The sequence below is a fragment of the Choloepus didactylus genome, chromosome 4, assembly GCF_015220235.1.
Source record: "Choloepus didactylus isolate mChoDid1 chromosome 4, mChoDid1.pri, whole genome shotgun sequence".
In the NCBI taxonomy this organism is placed as follows: domain Eukaryota; kingdom Metazoa; phylum Chordata; class Mammalia; order Pilosa; family Megalonychidae; genus Choloepus; species Choloepus didactylus.
Window position 1 is genome coordinate 66,598,707 of NC_051310.1, and position 20,437 is coordinate 66,619,143.

Genomic DNA, 20,437 nt, shown 5'->3' on the forward strand with positions numbered 1-20,437 from the left:
CCTTCTGCCTGCAGCTATTACCCTCTTCCCCCTCTATGGTGGTTTCCCCGTAGGCTGCCCAGGTCCTTCCTTGGCGTCCTGCTTCTCTGTCCAGCGGGGCAGCAGTTGTAGGAGCTGTCCGGCTCCTCCAGGGTCTGCCGGCCAAGCGTTTGCCCCTCTGCCGTCATGCGGGGGCTGGTCCGACCTCCAAGGAAGCCTCCTCTCACGCAGTCGGAGGGCGGTGCCCAAGGAGGGAGCACTAGTGGGGAGCGACTGTACATTCCCTCTCCCTGCTGGCACCCTCTGGGGGCAGAGCGGGCACCACTGCTCCTGCAGATGGGGAGGGGGGAGGCCACGGCAGATCCTGGTGCCGGGCAGCCCCAGGGCAGCAGCCTTCCTGCCAGTCCTTCTTGGCATCCGGGGATGGACGCCGGACCTGGGGCCTGGCTGTGGCGCGTCCAGTGTCCCGCGTGGCACGAGGAGGACGCAGGGAACGGGGGACGGGCCCTTGGCTGGAGGGCCCTTCCTGACGGGAGCCAGCCCCTCCAGCATGGCGGCCCAGGTGACGCTGGAGGATGCGCTGTCCAATGTGGACCTCCTGGAGGAGCTGCCTCTGCCTGACCAGCAGCCCTGCATCGAGCCCCCGCCGTCCTCACTGCTCTACCAGGTGGGCATCTGGGTGGGCTGCTGGGCGCGGGCCCGGCTGCCAGCGCCAACCTCCACCTGATGCCGCCTCTTCCCTCCAGCCAAATTTCAACACGAACTTTGAGGACAGGAATGCTTTCGTCACCGGCATCGCCAGATACATTGAACAAGCCACTGTCCACTCCAGCATGGTAATTCTGTCTGCGTGTCTGTCTGTCTGTACCTCTCTCCAGGGGAATGGCCTGTCCAATGGCAAGTGTAGACACTTTTGGGATTATCCTGATATAATATGGAGTGAGGAAAAAGAAATTAAATAGCTCGTTTTTTTTTAGAAGCCTTTGCTTTTCTTATTATAAAACCATACATGCTGTTTTCTGAAAATTTAGAATCTGGCCCAGAGAAAGTTGTAGTGGGCACTTTGAGGCACCCCATCCTCCCCTGTTAGCTCTCATTCTCTCCCCTCTATAGCCCTGACATGCTGGGAGTACATAGCATGTAATTGTACATTTTATGCATGAATCCTGTCATTATATTTATTTCACAAACACTTTCACAGGTCATTAAAGTATGTCAGAAAAATAACATACTTTGTTAAGGCCGCCTAATCCATTTTGTGACTGCATGTTTCCTTCATTTCCCTTTTTTATTTATCTTAAGTGCACTGATGAACATCTTTCTAAATATATCATTATGCCCACTGGCTAGATTTGTAGTAGTGAAGTTACTGGGTCAAAGGTTGTGAACATTTTAAAGCATCTTAAAAGCATGATTAAATTGTTGTTGACCTATTAAAGAACATCTATGTAGTTTTTATAGTTTTTACTGAAGCAAAAACCATTAAGGAAAGACTAGAACCATGCTAGAGCCTTTTTTAGAAGTTCTGCTTCCCCCCTCCCTGTCTACTTTTCCTAGATTTCAAGTTCCACAGAGACGCTTGCAGCTCTGATGGGCAGACTTGCCTGTGAGTCTTTGTGGCCCAGGAGGCTCCCGCACAGGCGAGGGGAGCGAGGCCCCTGCTGGTTCACCAGCCGGGCAGGGTAGGGCAGGGTAGGGCAGGGCCCTCCCCTCCTCCCCGCTCCCCCCAAGGATGTTCCCCAGGCTCTCCCCTGGGTGCCCCCAAGCTCAGGTCTGTAGTCGTCAGAGGCTGCTCAGGGGTTGAGTGGCGCCGGGAGTGAGGCGCAGAATGAACGCAGGGGCGGCCCAGCCAGAGAGCTTTGCGTGCTCTGCGCAGAGCCCCTTCCGCAGGCGTGTTTTGGGAATCCTTGTGGCCACATGGCCGCCCTCAGGGTTAAGCCCCTGAGCAGATGCAGGTCACAGCTCCTCCTGTCTGTCCACCCCAAGAGGAGAGTCAGGATCACAGATGGCTCTTTGTCTGAATTTTGTGCATCTTTTTTATGATTGTTCCCCTACTCCTTCTGAGCCCCCGCCCCGTGCCTGCCTTTGATTTGCCGTGTTCCCTTGCAGAACGAGATGCTGGAGGAAGGCCAGGAGTACGCGGTCATGCTGTACACCTGGAGGAGCTGCTCCCGGGCCATCCCGCAGGTGCCAGCCCCTCAGTGCCCCTCCGCTTTGCCCCCGCCTCCGTCCCTGCTCCAGCTCCCCTCCAGGGGAGCAAACCTGCCCCCAGCCCTGCTGGGTTGAGGCCTCTACTTGACGTCACACTTGTTGGTTCATTCCCAGGTGAAGTGTAATGAGCAGCCTAATAGAGTGGAAATTTATGAGAAAACCGTGGAGGTCCTCGAACCGGAAGTCACAAAACTGATGAATTTTATGTACTTCCAGGTAAAAACAGCAATAGACCTAGAGATTAAATGTAGGGGACTAGGATGCTAAAATTTTCTTACCTGTCACCATCACCACAATTGCCTTTATTTGAACATGAACTTATCAAACAAAGCACATGTTATTTAAAGCAACCACAGCCATTTCTGAGACAAAAAGGAACTAAAGCGCAGACATTCAAAGCTTTCCTCACCCTCTCGGGAAAAGTACTTCTTTGGGTTTCACTTCTCTTCTCAATTTGGGAGTGAATCCTTATTTCCTTCATGAAGACTGTTTTCTCATAGCACCAAGTACAAAGTTCTGTCTTTCTACCAATTGGCACTTTGGGTCCATTTGGTTTTTCAGGTGTTTCCCTTTCTCTTAATCTTACCTTGACAGTTACTGTGGCCCTTTAGCTAGACAAAGAGGGGCCATCGGGAAGGGGCTTTTTTTTTAATGCGATTTTATTGAGATTTATTCACACGCCATAGAAACCATCTGAAGTGTACAGTCACTGGCTCACAATATGATCACATAATTGTGCATACAGCCCCATGATCAAGTTCAGAACATTTTCATTACTTCAGAAAAGAAATAAAAAGAAAAAAGAAAACCCAAATCCTCCTATACCTCTTATGGCCCCCTATTGTTGGTCCCTAGTATTGGTGTGGTACATTTGCTACTGTTGATGAAAGAATATTTAAATATTAGTTTACTATAGTCCATAGTTTGCAATAGATACATTTTTCCCCATATACCACTCTATCATTAACTGCTTGTAATAGTGTTGAACAGTTGTTCTTGTTCATGAAAGAACTTTTTTATATTTGTGCAGTTAATCACAGACACTGTCTACTGCAAGATTCACTGTGTTAAACATCCCCATGTTTTAAACCTCCAGCTTTCCTTCTGGTGACATACATGACTCTAAACTTCCAGGAAGGGGCTTTTTGAAGAAGTACTTTGCAAATATCGAATATTTTTATTATAGATTCCTTTAGCAAAGGGATGTTATTACTTGGAGTTTATTTTTTTAATTCAGTTTTTTGAGATATTTTCACATGTCATACAATCATCCATGGTGTACAATGAGTTGTTCACAATACCATCACCCCAATTCATCCCTAAACATCTTCCTTACACCAGAAAGAATAAAAACAAGAATAAAAAATAAAAGTAAAAAACAACACCCAAGTCATCCCCCACATCCCAATCTATTTTTCATTTAGTTTTTGTCCCCATTTTTCCACTCATCCATCTGTACACTGGATAAAGGGAGTGTGATCCACAAGGTTTTCACAATCACACGGTCACCCCTTGTAATCTACATTGTTTTACTATCATCCCCAAGAGTCAAGACTACTGGGTTGCAGTCTGCTAGTTTCAGGTATTTTCTTCCAGCCACTCCAGTACACCAAAATCTAAAAAGGTTACTATATAGTGCATAAGAATGTCCACCGGCGTGACCTCTTGACTCCATTTGAAATCTCTCAGCCACTGAAGCTTTATTTTGTTTCATTTTGCATCCCCCTTTTGGTCAAGAAGATGTTCTCCATCCCACGATGTCAGGTCCAGGCTCATCCCAGGAGTCGTGGGAGATTAGTTTTTGTTTTAACTTACAGGTTGTCGGGAAGAAAAATGACCCTGCCCCCTTTTTCAGCTCTGAAAGTTAAAACATTTATTTTATAGATGTTTTATTGGAGCATTTTACCCGGTAACTTTGTCTGATCAATAAAATCCTTTTACTTTAGGGAGGTGGTTGGTAAGTGCAAATAAGTAATTATTGTTACAGAACAGAGGCCTCTGGAACTTACTCTATAGAAATGAGTTTCTTTAGCTGAGTTTCAGAGACTTGGTCCTGGGAGCTCCTGGGCTGGATATTTTTCGACGGGTAACTGCGTCGAAGCTGGTGGGTGAAGTGACCCCTGGTTGTCGGGGCTCGCCTGCCTTTCCCTCCTGGCTCAGAGGAACGCCATCGAGCGGTTCTGCGGGGAGGTGCGGCGCCTGTGCCATGCCGAGCGCAGGAAGGACTTCGTGTCCGAGGCTTACCTGATCACGCTGGGCAAGTTCATCAACATGTTCGCCGTGCTGGACGAGCTGAAGAACATGAAGTGCAGCGTGAAAAACGACCATTCGGCGTATAAGAGGTGCGCCCCGCCCCGCGCGCTGGAGCCCCTCCCCACCTCCCTGCCGCGCGCCGGGCCTGGGCCGCGGAGGGCGCCGCGCTGAGCCCGGAGCCTCGCACAGATCAGTGGGGCCGTTTCCAAGTGAGGTGCAGGGCAGGAGGCAGGTTCGCCCAAGTTGGCGCTGCAAGCTGGGGTGGACCCAGGACTCTGTCGCGGGGCTTTTGGTTCTAAAGCTGCGTGATCGCCCGGAAGCACGTGCGTGCCCCTGGCAGGGAGGGTGGTGGCCCCGAGGGCACCGGCTGAGAGCGCGGCGTTCCGGGTGTCTGTCACCGGCTCGCCGGAGTCTGCTCTGCTCACAGGGGCTGCGCCTTCCTCGGAGTTGAGGACTAGGAGCCTGCAGCGACGGAGGGGTTGTCCACCAGTGCAGGGAGAGGGCCGTTTGTGGGTGGGCGCGTGCTCAGTGATCCCCCCCACGGGAGACACGCAGGGCTGCGGGCGTCCAGAGCAGTGTGAGAATCCAGAGCTGGAGGAGCTCGGGAAGATGAAATTGTGACAGTCTCTAAGGCTGGAATTCCTACAGACGACCATAGAGAGTAAAGTCATCCGCATTGTCCCAGGATTTTTTTTTTTTTAATGGTTGTACATATTTGTGCATTTTGGGGTTCACTCTAGTTTTGCTTTCCAAGGGCTGCTCAGTTTTTGCGTAAAATGGCAGATCCGCAGTCCATCCAGGAGTCACAGAATCTGTCCATGTTCCTGGCCAACCACAACAAGATCACCCAGGTGGGCTCTCACTCTGGGGGCAGGTGCTGGGGCAGGTGTGGCGGGGTGGCTGGCTGGCCGTTGCAGAGAATGTGTCTTACACATTGTGTTTCAGTCTCTGCAGCAGCAGCTCGAAGTGATTTCTGGCTATGAAGAGCTCCTTGCAGACATCGTGAATCTGTGTGTGGATTACTACGAGAACAAAATGTACTTGACGCCCAGTGAGAAACACATGCTCCTCAAGGTACATCGTGGGGGGTGATGTGCTCTTGTTACCGGCTAAGCTGGGTCTGGAATCCTTTGCCAATGTTTTCTTGCTTTCCTGCTTGAAATGGTTTGTGCAGCATTTTGCAGCCTCCACCACAGGCTCTTGGCGTGTTGGGAGGAGCGTGTGCTGGCCTGACTCCCATTTTAGCGAATTCTGCGTCCATCTTGGAGATGTGGGCTACGGGTGTAGAGGTCCTGGGTCACGTGCTGGGTTTCGTCAAGCTTCTGTTGACATGGGTCACACAAATTTCTGCTTGTTAAGGATATGATTCCTAGAATTCAGATACATTGTATCACTATAGTTGAAGTAGACTTTTGTTGATCAGGAAATAAGGCTACTCTCCATATTCCTTATGGGCATCTTTAAAACATTTTAGAATTTGGGAGGTTTTGGACTGTACTTCTCACTGGAAAGATGAGATGCAATTCTGCTGTTCTCTTGGCTCTGCTCTGTACCCCTGGTGAGGCAGCCCGGTGGGACCCTCTGCTGGGTGTCCTTGCAGGAGCAGGCCCAGCACTGAGCCCACTGCCTCCTGCTCCGTGCCTGCCATCCAGCAAGCCCTCAGTGACGGGGAATGTCTGCAGAGCATGTGAAAGGCAGCTAGTGCCACGTGAAAACATAGATTTAAATAGTCACATGTGGCTGTGGTATTGGACAGGGCAGTTCTAGAATACTCAGGTCAGGCCAGAGGGTCTGCTTCTTCAGCTTTTATCTGCTGACCTGGAAGCCCAGCCACTTCATAGTGTGATTTCAGTGGGAAAAATGTGTTCCAAGTGCCAGACACCCAGCCCAAAATGAACCCTTGTGGGATTGGTTTTCAAATGAGGACTCTGTGGATGTAGAGTTTATTAGCAGACCTCTGCTGATAGAAGTAAAACAGCATTTGACTCAGTCTTTACATCATTCAAGACACACACACACGCCAGATCTCAGCGTGAGCTCAGTAACCTTCGAATCTGACCTTGACTCATATGCTTGTTCCGTATCCTAAACACTTGCCTGTCCTTAGTTTGAACCTGGCTCCTGGTTTTAGTTGGTGTGAACTTACTACTGAAAACCTAGGTAGCTGGTTTAAGAGCTGGGGACAGTGTCTGGGAACCCTCTCTTAATTATCATGGTGACTGTGCAGGCTTAGTATTACATCGCACTTGTGTTGTGTGCCATAGGAGGACATCGAAATCATCACAGTAAATGACATCAAGAAAAGAATAGCTTTTTAAGAAGGGATAGCTATTTCCTAGAAAATTGTAGAAGTGTTTTTGAAAGGATAGTGAATTGTCATTTCTGAATTATCAGCTGTATTTGTAAAAGTGCTCATGGGTAATTAAATTTGCACACCTATGTTTTATTGTAATGTTTTGTGGATTTTCAGGTCATGGGATTTGGCCTATATTTGATGGATGGAAGTGTCAGTAATATCTATAAACTCGATGCCAAGAAAAGAATAAACTTACCCAAAATTGACAAGTTCTTCAAGGTGGGTTTTTTTTTTTTTTTTTTTTGAAGTAAATTCAAAGTTATAGGAACAGTTGCAAAAACAATACAAACCCCATAGACAGAACTCCAGCATACCCTGACCCCCCTCCCCTGATACTCCAGTCCACCAACTTTAACATGCTGTCACACTGCTATTTCTTTCCCTCCCTATCATCCATCATCTATTTCTCTGTCTTCTGAACATATGAGAGCTAGCTACACACATCCTTGAACAAACACTATAATTCACATATACAATTCCCATGAACAAGAACATTCTTTTATGCAATCCCATTAAACGCAGCTAAGAAGTACAAGAGATTCAACATTGTTACAAAGCTTACATTCTATATTTCCTTTTTTTTTTTTTTTTTCCTTCCTTATGTCTCAACTGTGTCCCTTTGAGCCTCGTGTCCTCCATCTTCAGATCCCATCCAGGGTCATCGTTGACATTCAGTTGTCATCTATTTAGACTGTCTTTTTTTTTTTTTTTCCTCAGTTGTGGAAATATATATACAGCCTAAATCTTCCCATTCCACCCCCTTCCTAGCATTCCGTTAGTGGGATTAATTGCATTTAGAAAGTTGTAATGCTATCTCTTTCCCACCATCCATCACTAGAAATATCCCTTCACCTCAAACAGCAACCCTACACTCATTTCTTAACTCCCTATTGCCCCTTCCCCCATTTCTCTTAACCCATACTCTACTTTTCATCTCTATGGTCATATTCTCTGATAATTTCTTTGTGTTTACTGTGGGGCTTAAAATTAACCTCTTAAATCCATAACAATCTTGTTTTTCTTTGATACCAACTCAATTTCAATAGGGCACATAAACTATGTTCCTGTACTCCTCCATTCCCCCACCTTTATACAGTTCTTGTCAAAAATTACATATTTTACATTGAGTTCAAAACCACTGATTTGTCATTAGAGTTTGTGTATTTTATATCCTGTAGGAGGTAAATAGTGGAGTTACAAATAAAAAATTATTGACTTCTATTTGTATTCCATTGTGGTCAGAGAATGTGCTTTGAATATATTCAATTTTTTTTTGTTGTTTTTTTTTTTAAATTTATTGAGGCTTGTTTTATGTCCCAGCATATGGTCCATTCTGGATAAAGATCTGTGATCACTAGAGTAAAATGAGTGTCCTGGTGATTTGGGATGTAAGGTTCTATATATGTCTGTTAAAATTCTCTATATCTCTTTCTACTTTCTTTGTCTCTCTTTTGGTAGGGCTCCCTTTAGTATCTGAAGAAGGGCAGGTCTTTTATTGGCAAAGTCTCTCAGCATTTGTTTGTCTGTGAAAAATTTAAGCTCTCCCTCAAATCTGAAGGAGAGTTTTGCTGGATAAAGTATTCTTGGTTGGAAATTTTTCTCTCTCAGAATTTTAAATATGTCCTGCCACTGCCTTCTCACCTCCATGGTGGCTGCTGAGTAGTCACAACTTGGTCTTATGTTGTTTCCTTTGTATGTGGTGAATTGCTTTTTTCTTGCTGCTTTCAGAACTTGCTCCTTCTCCTCAGTATTTGACAGTCTGATCAGAATATGTCTCAGAGTGGGTTTATTTGGATTTATTCTATTTGGGGTTCGCTGGGCATTTATGCTTTGTGTATTTATATTGTTTAGAAGGTTGAGGAAGTTTTCCCCAACAATTTCTTTGAATACTCTTTCTAGACCTTTACCCTTCTCTTGCCCTTCTGGGACACCAATGAGTCTTAAGTTTGGACATTTTATTTTATCTGTTGTATCCCTGAAATCCATTTCAATTTTTTCGATTTTTTTCTCCATTCTTTCTTTTGTTCTTTCATTTTCTGTTCTGTGGACTTCTAGGACACTGAGACGTTGTTCAACTTCCTCTAATCTTGTATTATGAGTTTCCAGAGTCTTTTCAATTTGGCCAACAGTTTCTTTTATTTCCATAAGATCTTCTATTTTTTTATTTACTCTTGCAAGTTCTTCTTTATGCTCTTCTAGGGTCTTCTTCATGTCCTTTATATCCTTTGCCATGTTTTTGTTCCTCAATTGTAGTTCTTTGATTAATTGTGCCAAGTACTGTGTCTCTTCTGATATTTTGATTTGGGTGTTTGGGATTGGGTTCTCCGTATCATCTGGTTTTGTCATATGCATTAAGATTTTCTGTTGTTTTTGGCCTCTTGGCATTTGCTTTGCTTGATAGGGTTCTTCCAAGTTGTAAACAAAAATACCAATGTAATTTTTCAGAAATACAAGTTGGTGGCGTACACTTTCTCTGATTAACTAGCAGATGGCGTCTGTGAGTCACCCGTTCCCCTCAAGTCAGTTCTTCTCAACTTTGTCCTTGTGGTATGTGGGGAAATGATTCTTGTGGGGTTCAGTTGGTGAACTCAGTGTGGGTGTGTTGCTGGAGCTGTCTGTCCTGAATGTGGGGCTTGTGTCTGGGTGGTGAGGCAGGCAGGGCAGCTTTAATATTCAAAACCCCCAGGTGTCCCCAGAGATTCAAGGCTGCTGCAAGAGTCTAAGCCTTCATTTCAGTTCTGCCCCAGACCCTCTCTGTCGCTGACCTACAAACCACCGGCATTCACGTAGCATCCCTGGGTTTTCCAAGCAGGCCCCCCTTCTCAGCTGTGATCTTCCAGGACCTCTGCTGAGAGAATGCCGTGCTACGTCGTAAGTGCATGCCATCCCTCAAGGGAAGCCCCGGGCTGCCAGGCTGTGCAGTGGCGCTCTCAGCCTGATGCAAAGATGGCTGAATGGTGCATTGCAACCCACCCCTCTCCTCGCACAGTTCCTCCTTCCCAGCTCTGGGACAACTGGCGCCGCTCTGGGCTGTGGACAGGGCCCCGGGCAGGAGTCTCTCCAGCCCGCCGGGGAGCCAGCTGCAAGCAGCGGGGTTTCTTTCTCCTTCTGGCTCTCCCCTCTGCTCCCCTGGCCCTGAGGGAATCTGCAGCGGGCTGTCCTCCACACCAGACACCGAGAGGCCGGCTCAGCCCACTCCTGCCGAGCTTCACTGCGCAGTTCCCACTGTCTCAACTGCAGCCGCTCCTGGGTCCCCCCCCCCCCTTTTTTTTTTTTTTTTGTTAAAAGAACCAGTCCATCTCCAAACGCCAACCCCTGGCTTCCCCACACCGCAGCGTGGCCGCGGGACTTTCAGCTGGCTTACTCACTCGTTTCAGAATGCAGACTCCCGGTTTCACCAAGCGCACAGTCTCTGTGGTTCTAGCAGACCGTGTCCAGCTGGTGCATCGCTGAAACCGGTATTCTGGATCACCTTCTGGTTTTTATCTAGTATTTTTCACGGAGGTGTTTTTTTGCCCTGTCTCACCTAGCCGCCATTTTAGGTTCTCCTGTTTTTTTCAAATAAACCTGTTTATTCAATTATAGCGTACTCACAGAAGAATGCACCCAACCTAAGCGTACAGCTTGAGTTTTTGTTACCTGAACTCTCAGTATGATCATGATCTATACCAAGAAATAATGGGAAGGTGGGGGGAAATTTGCCACCAGCCAGCACTTCCTCGTGCCCCCAGTCACCCCATCCACCCTCTCCAAAGGCAACCAGCTCTCTTTCTTCTTTTACCTAGATTAGATTTTCCTGGGTGTGAACTTCGTGTAAATGGATCATGCTATTTATACCCTTTACACCTGGCTGCTTTCACTCAACTTCATGTTTATTGAGAGTCATCCCTGCCTCTGTAACCCTTTTGTTTTCTTTGTAGTATTTTATTTTATGATTTGACTACAATTTATCCTTTCTATTGTTGATGGAGTTTAAGTCGTTTCCAGGTTTGGGCTACTACAAGTAGTGATGCTCTTAAAATCTTGTAAGTGCATTTATTGCACATCTGAGCATATTTCTGTTGGATATGTACACAGTTGTAGAGCTTGGGTCAGAGAGCATATATATATTTTCAGGGCTGGTAGATGCCACCTAACAATTTTCCAACGTGGTTGCCCTGATTTGCGTTCCCACCAGCAGTGAATGAGAGTTCCTGTCACGCCACTTGTTTGTCAGACTTGGCATGGTCATTTCTTCTTATTCTGGCCATTCTGAAGGGCATGTATTTATTATTTATCATTGTGGTTTAGTTTATGTTTCCTTGAAGGCATTCCGTGTTTCTAGCCTTCCGTGTATTCTCTTCCGTAACACACCTCTTAGAGCGTTTGTTCTTTTTTCCCTATTGATTTGCAGTTCTTTGTATATTCTGGATACATGTCCTTCATTGGATGCGTACATTCTCCCGTTACATGGCTCATCTTTTCACTTTCTTATTGGTGCCATTTGATGAAAAGCACAAGTTCCTACTTTCAGTGTAGTTCAGTGTATCTTTTCTTCAGTGTCTACTTTAAAAAATTTTTGTCTACATCAGGGTCATCTGTGCTTATTTTTGCATCCAGATCTGTAATGACTCTGTAATTGGCATCTGTGGATGATGAGGTTGGGGGCTAGCATTCTGGTCTTTTTCCCCATTATAGAGATCCATTTGGCCCTGTCCATTTCTTGCAAAGAGCCTCTTTTCCCCATGTTCTGCCTCCTCACCTGTGTCTGTAAATGGGAGACTCTGCTCTTGATTCTCTGTCCTTCTCCACTCATCTCCCTCCAGGCCATGCTGCCTCAGTCACATCTGCTCATCTGGAAGCATAAGTCGTCCAGTTTTGTTCTTCCTCGCGATTGTCATGGACATTACCTTTTACCTTGGTAGATGTATTCAGAGTTCGCTTCCTGACTTCCACACACATATACATACTCCCCCAAAACCACTTGTCCTCTTAGGATTGCATTGGATCCTAGATCAATTTTGGGAGAATGACTATTTTAGAAATTATGGGTTTTCTAGTACACAAACATGGCATTTCTCCATTTGTTTAGAACATTGAGAATTTCTCTAAAACTTTTGGTAGTATTTTTGTTTAAAGGTCTTGCACATGTTTTGTTAGATTTGTTCCTGGGTACATTTGATTTTCCTTTATGCTGTGGCAAATCGTTGCTTTTCAAATATTCATTTTGAATTGTTTGTTGCTGGTATATAGAATTAGAGTTCATTTTTGTTTATGACCTTGCATCTAGCCACAAGGTAGGTTAATTCCGGTATTTGAATAATGACTATGTATGTTGGTTCTTAAAGAAATTGTATTTTGTTATTTTCAAAGTGAATGATTTGCAAAGCTAGCATTCAACCCAAAGTAATTATTAGTGTCAACCATTCTTCTTGTGGTTATACATTTGGTGACATAATGACCCTATTTTGTTTTGTTCTTTGAATACAGCAGCTCCAGGTGGTTCCACTGTTTGGGGACATGCAAATCGAACTGGCAAGATACATCAAGACCAGTGCCCACTATGAGGAAAACAAATCTCGGTAGGAGGAACATAAACTGCCCAGTCAAAGATTTTGCAGTGTGTTCATTGCATGGCTATTAACGCCCTACGTGTTTATCTAGAGATAAAACCTTTGACATTCTTCACTGTCTGCAGCGACACAGTCCAATATGGTAGCCCTGCCCCTATGGCTATTTAAATTACAGTTCATTAAAAAATAAAATTAAGTATTTGTTTTCTCAGTAGCACAGCCACCTTTCAGAGCCTCACTAATTAAAGGTGGGGAACAGGTAGAGACAGAGCATTTCTGTCCTTCCCGAGAGTTCTACTGAGCAGAACTTATCAAGAACATATAGATGTTAAAACATTCTCTGGCCCATGAATAAGCTGGCAAATGCTTGACAGCCAGCTGTGGTGGGGAGGCAGGATGTGTGCATGTCAGTCACAGACTTACAAAACCATCATCTGAGGGTCAAGTCCAGCCCAGGTCTGTTTTTGGAAGGTTCCTGGAGCTAAGAAAGTCTTTATGTTTTTAAAGGGCTATTTAAAAAAAGAAGAAGGGGGAGGGGAAGAAAAATATTCAGCAGATGGGGCAGAGACAGTGAGGCCCACAAATCCTAAAGTGTATGCAATCTGGCCCTTTACAGAAAACCTTGGCTGATCCCTGCTTTGAAGGCTCTGTAGCCCACAATTATCAGTGACAATAAGTATGCAATATTTTTTGTGGTACATTCCACAGAGCCACTTAAGCCCCTTAGAATGCTTTTTTGACATCTGCCAAACTGCACCATTGCAAACCCTGGCTTTGACAAATGCAGTCACATTCCAATCTGTTAGCTCAGGGGTTGGCAAACTTTTTCTACAAAGACCAGATAGTAAATATTCTAGGCTTTGTGGACCACTGTCTGTCTTGTATTCTTTTTCCTTTTTTTTTTTTTTTTTTTAACAACGCCTTATAAATGTAAAAACCATTTTCTAGGGCTGTACATAAACTGGCCACATTCGGCCCAGGCTGTAGTTTGCAGACCTCTGCACTGAGTTACCTCCCATGAGCTCTTCCAGCTGTGGTGATTCATGCAGGTGCCCTGGGGCCCCTCTCCAGGTGATGCAGGCGCTTTCCCTCCACCCAGGTGGACATGCACGTCCCCGAGCAGCAGCCCCCAGTACAACATTTGCGAGCAGATGATCCAGATCCGAGAGGACCACATGCGCTTCATCTCTGAGCTGGCTCGTTACAGCAACAACGAGGTGGGACCCCCAGTCTGTACATGGAGACACGGGCATTGTACTTCTTTTGCTTCCAGATACTACTTTTAATTGCTTTGAAAATATAATTTAGGACCAACTACTTAAAAAGCACTGACAGGGCAGTGAAAGTCGTGTCATTTGTCTCTGCTCAGCTATACCCACAGCATCTTCTTTTTCTAGTAAAACATAATAGGGGTCCCCAAAGAAATGACCGAGGACAGACCTTTACTGGCATGGCTTCTAATCCAGTACCACGGTTCCGTGGAAATAAGTGGAAACCACCCAAACAGGAACAAGCAGAGGCTTGTTATTCAGAGGTTGCCAGGGCAAGGGAGTTGGCCACCATCACTTGTGTTTGGCAGAGACAAAAAGCCAGGCAGGGGAATGGGAAAGCTTTATAGTGGGAGAAAGGGGAGATGCCGTGGGTGCCCGGACCGGAGGCTGGGCGGCCTACTTGGGGGTTACCGGAGCACATTGGCTTTCTCCGGTTGGTCCTGAGTTGGAAGTGGGGGCACAGTTAGGAAAGCTATCAGTTATCAGGAAGTCCTGCCTCTCTTGGGTCAGTAGTTACAGGGATGGTGGTTTGGTTTCCTGGACTGGTTTGCAGATAGGGGTTACTTTCCTGGACAGTTGGATCAGAGTTTCCTGGTCTGGTCACTGCCAATAGTGGGTCAGAGCTCTAGTTTCATGTATGTTCTGGCCGTTGTTTGTGTATGCAGTCTCTCAATTCCAAGCAGCTTGAAGAGGGGTGAAAAGAAGAGACAACATTGGAAAGAGAAAGGGAAATTCTTGACCTCTGGCCCCTTTGGGGTCTGAGGCAGCTCAAGGTGTAGAAGGGAAGAAAATCCCACAGCCAGAGGGTGTCCCCAAGGGCAGGGGAGTTGGTATGTCCAGGAGGTGGGTGTGGAGTTGGCCTCAGGAGGCAGGGGATGTTCCTTGGCAGTCAAAGCCTTTTCAGAACTCCTTCCAGGTTTGCAGCAGGGCTTACCATGTCCTCGTTGGGGCCAGTCACATTTTCACTATACCTTCAAGCATGGCTCCCGGGTGGGGAGGAGGGTGGAGGCGGTACGGGGCTGTCTGACCCAAAGAGGGGCTGGGGAGTGTGCCCTCTGACCTCTTCTGGGCCAAAGCTGAGTGTTTAGAGTCCAAGTGGAGAGATGATGGACGAGCAGGACGCACACAGTCAGGAGGGCCTTCAGGTGCATGCACAAGCCTTTCAGGCAGTCATTGGTAGCTCAGGGTTCTAAGGGGACTGTGGACATGTGTGTGGGGTGATTCTCATGTTGTTCTCACCCACCACTGGATGGTACAGGTCCCTGTCCCCTACCCACTAAACATTAGTCACCGTGTGTTCTAGTTTGCTAATGCTGCCAGAATGCAAAACACCAGAAATGGATTGGGTTTTATAAAGGGGGTTTATTTGGTTACACAGTTACAGTCTTGAGGCCATAAAGTGTCCAAGGTAACACATCAGCAATCGGGTACCTTCACTGGAGGATGGCCAATGGTGTCCGGAAAACCTCTGTTAGCTGGGAAGGCACATGGCTGGCGTCTGCTCCAAAGTTCTGGTTTCAAAATGGCTTTTCTCCCAGGATGTTCGTCTCTAGGCTGCAGTTCCTCAAAAATGTTACTCTTAGTTGCACTTGGGATATTTGTCCTCTCTTAGCTTCTCCGGAGCAAAAGTCTGTTTCCAATGGCCGTCTTCAAACTGTCTCTCATCTGCAGCTCCTGTGCTTTCTTCAAAGTGTCCCTCTTGGCTGTAGCACCTCTTCAAAATGTCACTCTCAGCTGCGCTGAGTTCCCCCTGTCCATCAGCTCATTTATATGGCCTCAGTGACTCTACTTAGACCCACACTGAATGGGCGGAGCAACACCTCCATGGAAATTATCCAATCAGAGTCATCACCCACAGCTGGGTGGGGCACAGTCCAAAGAAACACTCAAAGAATTACAATCTAATCAACACTGATAACGTCTGCCCACGCAAGATTATATCAAAGATAATGGCATTTGGGGGGTACATAATACATTCAAACTGGCACACCGTGTAACCAAAACGAATAAAAAGAGCCCACATCTTACAAGTGTCTCGGGGGCCCGTGCTCCCTGCAATGAGCCTAGGGGCAGCTCTGGAACCCTGGTGGGCAGGGAGGCCACCCCCTCCCTCCTCCACAGCAGCACAGCCTGCGGGGTGGGTGCCAGGGGCCAGCCGCCTGTGCTGGAGGATGGAGTTGCCAACTGAGGTCACGGGAAGTTCTCAGCAACACGCAGAGCTGGATTGTGCCCCTTGGAGTGAGAACATTTGACAGCATGTACTTCATGTGGGCACACCTCGGAGATTTTGAGGGTGTGGCTGCAGATCACTGCAATAGGGTGGCTGTTGCAATAAAGCCAGTCACACGAATTTTTTGGTTTCCCAGTGCATATAAAACTATATGAAGTAGACACTGTACTGTAGTCTATTAAGTGAGCAGTAGCATTATGTCTAAAAAACCAGTGGACACACTTTAATTAAAATATGACACAGAGACACAAAGTGAGTACATGCTATTGGAAAAAAGACTTGCTCAATGCAGGGTTGCTACAAACCTTGAATTTGTAAGAAAATGCAGTATCTGCAAAGTACAGTAAAGCAAAGCACTATAAAAGGAGGTATGCCTGCATAACTTTCTTCTTCTGGCCTTTGCTGTAGTATCTTTCTAATTTAAGATGATGCTTTTAAAAAGAAAAATATCTATCATTGAATGCTTTGTTCAGTGTGTTTTTTCAACAGTTTTATGGAGATAATTCATATACCATGCAATTTACCCATTTGAATTGTGTAATTCAGTGGCTTTTAGTGTATTCACAGAGTTGCACAACTCACCCATCACCACAGTTAATTTTAGAACATTTTTGTCACCCCAGAAAGAAACCCTATAACCATTAGTCATCATTCCCCACTCCCCCCTTCCCCCTATCCCCTGGAAACCACTAGTCTACTTTCAGTTTCTATAGATTTGGCTTTTCTTGACATTTAAATAGAATCGTCGTACAATATATGGCTTCTTCCATTTAGCTTAACGTTTTCAAGTTTCATCCATGTGGTAACATGTATCAGTATTTCATGTCTTTTTAATGCTGAATAGTATTCGATTGGGTGGATAGATCCCATTTGTCTACCTGTTCATTAATTGATGGACAGTTGGATAATGAATAAAGCTACTGTGAACATCTGTGTACAAGCTTTTGTGCAGACACAGGTTTTCATTTCTCCTGGGTAGAGACCCACGAGTAGAATTGCTGCATCACATGGTAACTCTGTGTTTAGCATTTGGAGTGAAACAAAGCTACCGGACCACTTCATATTCCTACCAACAGTGAGCGAGGACTCCACTTTCTCCACATCCTCGCCCACACTTGTTAGTGTCTGACTTTTCTATTCTAGCCATCCTAGCGAATGTGAAGTGGTGTCACATCGTGGCTTGGGTTTATATTTCCCTAATGACTGATGATGCTCAGCCTTTCTTCATGTGCTTATTTGTCGTTTGTATATCTTCTTTGGAGAAATGTCTATTCAGAATTGGGTTGTCTTTTTTACTGTTGAGTTGTGTGAGTTCTTTATATATTGTAGATATCAGACCCTTCTCAGAAAAATGATTTTAAATTGTGCAATTGTGTCTATCATTTCTTTTTCTTTGGTTGCTTATGCATTTGGTGTCACATTGAAGACACCATCACCTAAATCAAGATCATGCAGATTTACCCCTATTTTCTTCTAAGAGTTTTATAGTTTTAGCTCGTACACTTAGATCTGTGATCCATTTTGAATTAGTTTTTGTGTATGGTGTGAGGTAGGGGTGTGATTTCATTCTTTGACATCTGCATTTTCGGTTGCCCCTGCTCCATTTTTTGAAGAGACTATTCTTTCACCAGGGAAGGACCCTGGAATCCTTGTTGAAAATCAGTTAGCCATAGATGTGATGGGTTTATTTCTGCACTCTTAAATCTGCTCCATTGGTCTGTAGGCCCATCCTTATAACAGCACCACTCTATTTTGATTACTGCAACTTTGTAGTAAGGTTTGAAATTGAGAAATGTGCTACTTCCCAATTTGTACTTTTTAAAGATTGTTTTGGCTTTTCTGGGGTCCTTGCAATTCCATATGAATTTTGGGACCAGATTGTCAGTTTTTGCAAAAAAGGCAGCTGGGATTTTGATAGGGATGGTGCTGTATCTGTAGATAGTTTGGGGAATGTTGCCATCTTCACAACCTGAGTCTTCCAGTCCATGAGCATGAGATGTCTTTCTGTTTGGACCTTATTTAATGTCTTTCAGCTATGTTCTGTAGCTTTCAGAGTACATATTTTGTATTTCTCTTGTTAAATGTATTCCTTAGTGTTTTATTTCTTTCAATGCTATTGTGAGTGGAATTATTTTATTAATTGCATCTTCCAGTAGTTGACTCAGTTTCCATCGAGTAGAGGTGAGGACTGGTTTTGAGGGACAACAGCTGGGTCTCGTCATGCAGAGAGTGACAGCTGTGTGGAGGCTGCCTGCTCAGCTGCTGCAGCCCGGGAGCCCCATCCTGGTCCCCTTTTGGCAGTGACCTGTACCATAGGCTGGGCAAAGTGTGCTTTTCCTTTTTAACTACCTATTATATAAATCGTGAAGCTTAGGAAAGGAGAGAAATAAGTAGTGACTGCTTCTGTATCGTCATTCCATTTCACCTCAGGGTCCTTCCGTCCGTCTTCCTCCGGCACCGTGCTTGGCCTGGGGTAGGTTGGAGCAAATCCAAGATGCCACATTGAAGATGCAAGCCATGCCTCCCCCTGTGTCTCTATACGCCAAGGGCTCTTTTCAAACATAACCCTACAAAATCAAGTACTCCTTAATGTTGAATACCTAGTCATTGTTCAGGTGTTCCCAATTGACTCATAAATAATTTATTTGCCCTTGTTTGTTTGCATCAGGATCCAAATAGTTTCCCCTATACTGTGATTGGTGACCTGTCTCTTAATGTGTGTCCCCCTCCGTCTCTCGCTCCCTGTGCTGTCATTTACTGGGTCCTGTGGTTTCCAGCTCTTGGATAGTGAGATGCAGAGCTTGCTTAGGCCCAGCTTCTCTTCTCAGCCCTCTGACCCTCTGTTGTCCACACTCGGGTGGCTGTAGCCCTCTGGGCCTGGCCGTTGTTCTGTGATGCGGGCAGCCGCTGGTCAGAGCCCAGGCTTGTGAGTTCGCTTTAGGGTGCAACGGGAGGAACCTGCCTGCGTTGTGTCTTTCCTTCTCAAGTCTATACCACTGCTTTGCCCAGAGCAGTAGTTCCCACAGGAGAGAGACAGGGTGATGGCTTGACTCCTTTACTTTATCAGTTTGTAAAATAATTGGTTCCCTAGCATCATCTAAGATAACAAATTGATTATTTTGATCACTTTTTTGACTGAGTCCCCTTGAGTTTTTATTCTTTCTGCAGCTCACATTCGGTCACGAGAGCCTCTTCAGCTTGGCTTCTGAGTTCTTTGGGCATGACCCTCATAGTCTTTGGCACTTCCTAACTTTCTAGTATGACAAGATGTTCCTGGCTCAACTTTTTCTCTTTCTCTTTTTTTTTCTCCCATGCTGGTTCTTCCTGACTCCAGCATGATTTGATTTGATTAATGTCACTCTGCAAACTCTATAGTCTTAAAACAGCAGTAGCAGTCCTACTGGTAACAAGATAGTTACTAAAAATGATTTCAGGTTGGTTGGTCAGTTAGTTTTGCCCTTAGGGTTTCTCCCTCCAGGGACGTTGCATTAATCATGGTGTTCAAAAGCCACGTGAAGAGGCTCCTCTCCATGTGGTCGTGATGTCAGCTCGGCACACAGTTCAGTTACTTGTCCCATTCTGCTTTGCATTTTTAGGGATTGTTTTCCCCCCAATTTAGTTTTCTGTTATAATCATGTAAAATATCTATGTGGTTCCAAAGTCAAATCAGTAAAAGGAGACGTATTCCATAAAGTCTGCGTTCCCCTTGGCACCACCCCCCTCCCCTGGGGAGATTCCTAGAATGGATTTGATAGGTTTTCCAGATACAGGGTCACTTGTCCATGTGCATATCTGCCTGTGCTCTAGGTGGTCACTGGGTCTGGCCGCCAGGAGGCCCAGAAGACGGATGCGGAGTACCGGAAGCTTTTTGACCTGGCGCTGCAGGGTCTGCAGCTGCTATCGCAATGGAGTGCCCACGTGATGGAAGTGGTAGGCGCTTTATTCTCACACTCACAGGCTCGTGGATGCTTAGAGTGCCTTTTGCCCTGAACTCATCTAGAAATTGACTACGTGGTATTTTTATTCTGCATTAGCTGTAGTCTTTGGGTCAAGAATGAATTGGCTTTCTAATCTTTGAGCCTAGAAATAAGAATATCTATTAATATAAAATATTTTTAAGATGACTCAAAGTATATTTCATTTATGTCTTATAAATAAAGGGACTCATCTTTTAAAACATATCGGTAGAATTAAATTCTCACCATTTTGAAGAATTTTAATTCTCGTTATTTTAACAACATTTTCTCTTGGGAGTTCCAGCCGTTGGAACTTTTCTTTTATTTAGTGTTTCTAAAATTGTTTCAGATACAAAGATTTGAACACCAAGAAGCCATAAAGGTTTTTCCCTTTTGTGGTTTGTTTTGGTTAGATAAATTATTATTAAATCAGATGAGTACATGATCATTTGAAAGGCAAATTCTCTTTTAAAATGGTGATGAAATGCCTACAATCTTAGATATTCAACACAAAATACATTTTAGCTGATATCTTTCTTAAACCTCAAATCCCTTGGCCACTATATTTTGCCTTTTTATGGAGAGGGACAGCAGGGGCATGTGTGTGAATGTGTGCTAAGGAGTTATGT

The 20,437-nt window shown here is 45.3% G+C and overlaps 1 protein-coding gene across 5 annotated transcripts in view; it reads left to right on the forward strand.

Annotated features, from left to right (window-relative positions):
- The first annotated feature begins 279 nt into the window (after window positions 1-279).
- CYFIP1 (cytoplasmic FMR1 interacting protein 1) overlaps window positions 280-20,437 on the forward strand; it is a 67,519-nt gene continuing 47,361 nt past the window's right edge. For 2 of the 5 annotated variants that reach the window (XM_037832799.1, XM_037832798.1), the window contains exons 1-11: window positions 282-646; window positions 726-815; window positions 2,089-2,166; window positions 2,305-2,406; window positions 4,351-4,532; window positions 5,198-5,294; window positions 5,389-5,517; window positions 6,914-7,018; window positions 12,269-12,360; window positions 13,451-13,568; window positions 19,660-19,782. In XM_037832799.1, the coding sequence (XP_037688727.1) occupies window positions 530-646; window positions 726-815; window positions 2,089-2,166; window positions 2,305-2,406; window positions 4,351-4,532; window positions 5,198-5,294; window positions 5,389-5,517; window positions 6,914-7,018; window positions 12,269-12,360; window positions 13,451-13,568; window positions 19,660-19,782 (1,233 nt within the window). In that variant the 5' untranslated portion in view covers window positions 282-529. Of the gene's footprint in view, window positions 647-725; window positions 816-2,088; window positions 2,167-2,304; window positions 2,407-4,350; window positions 4,533-5,197; window positions 5,295-5,388; window positions 5,518-6,913; window positions 7,019-12,268; window positions 12,361-13,450; window positions 13,569-19,659; window positions 19,783-20,437 lie in introns of all 5 variants that reach the window. The other 3 variants (XM_037832796.1, XM_037832795.1, XM_037832797.1) reach the window with 3 other exon arrangements.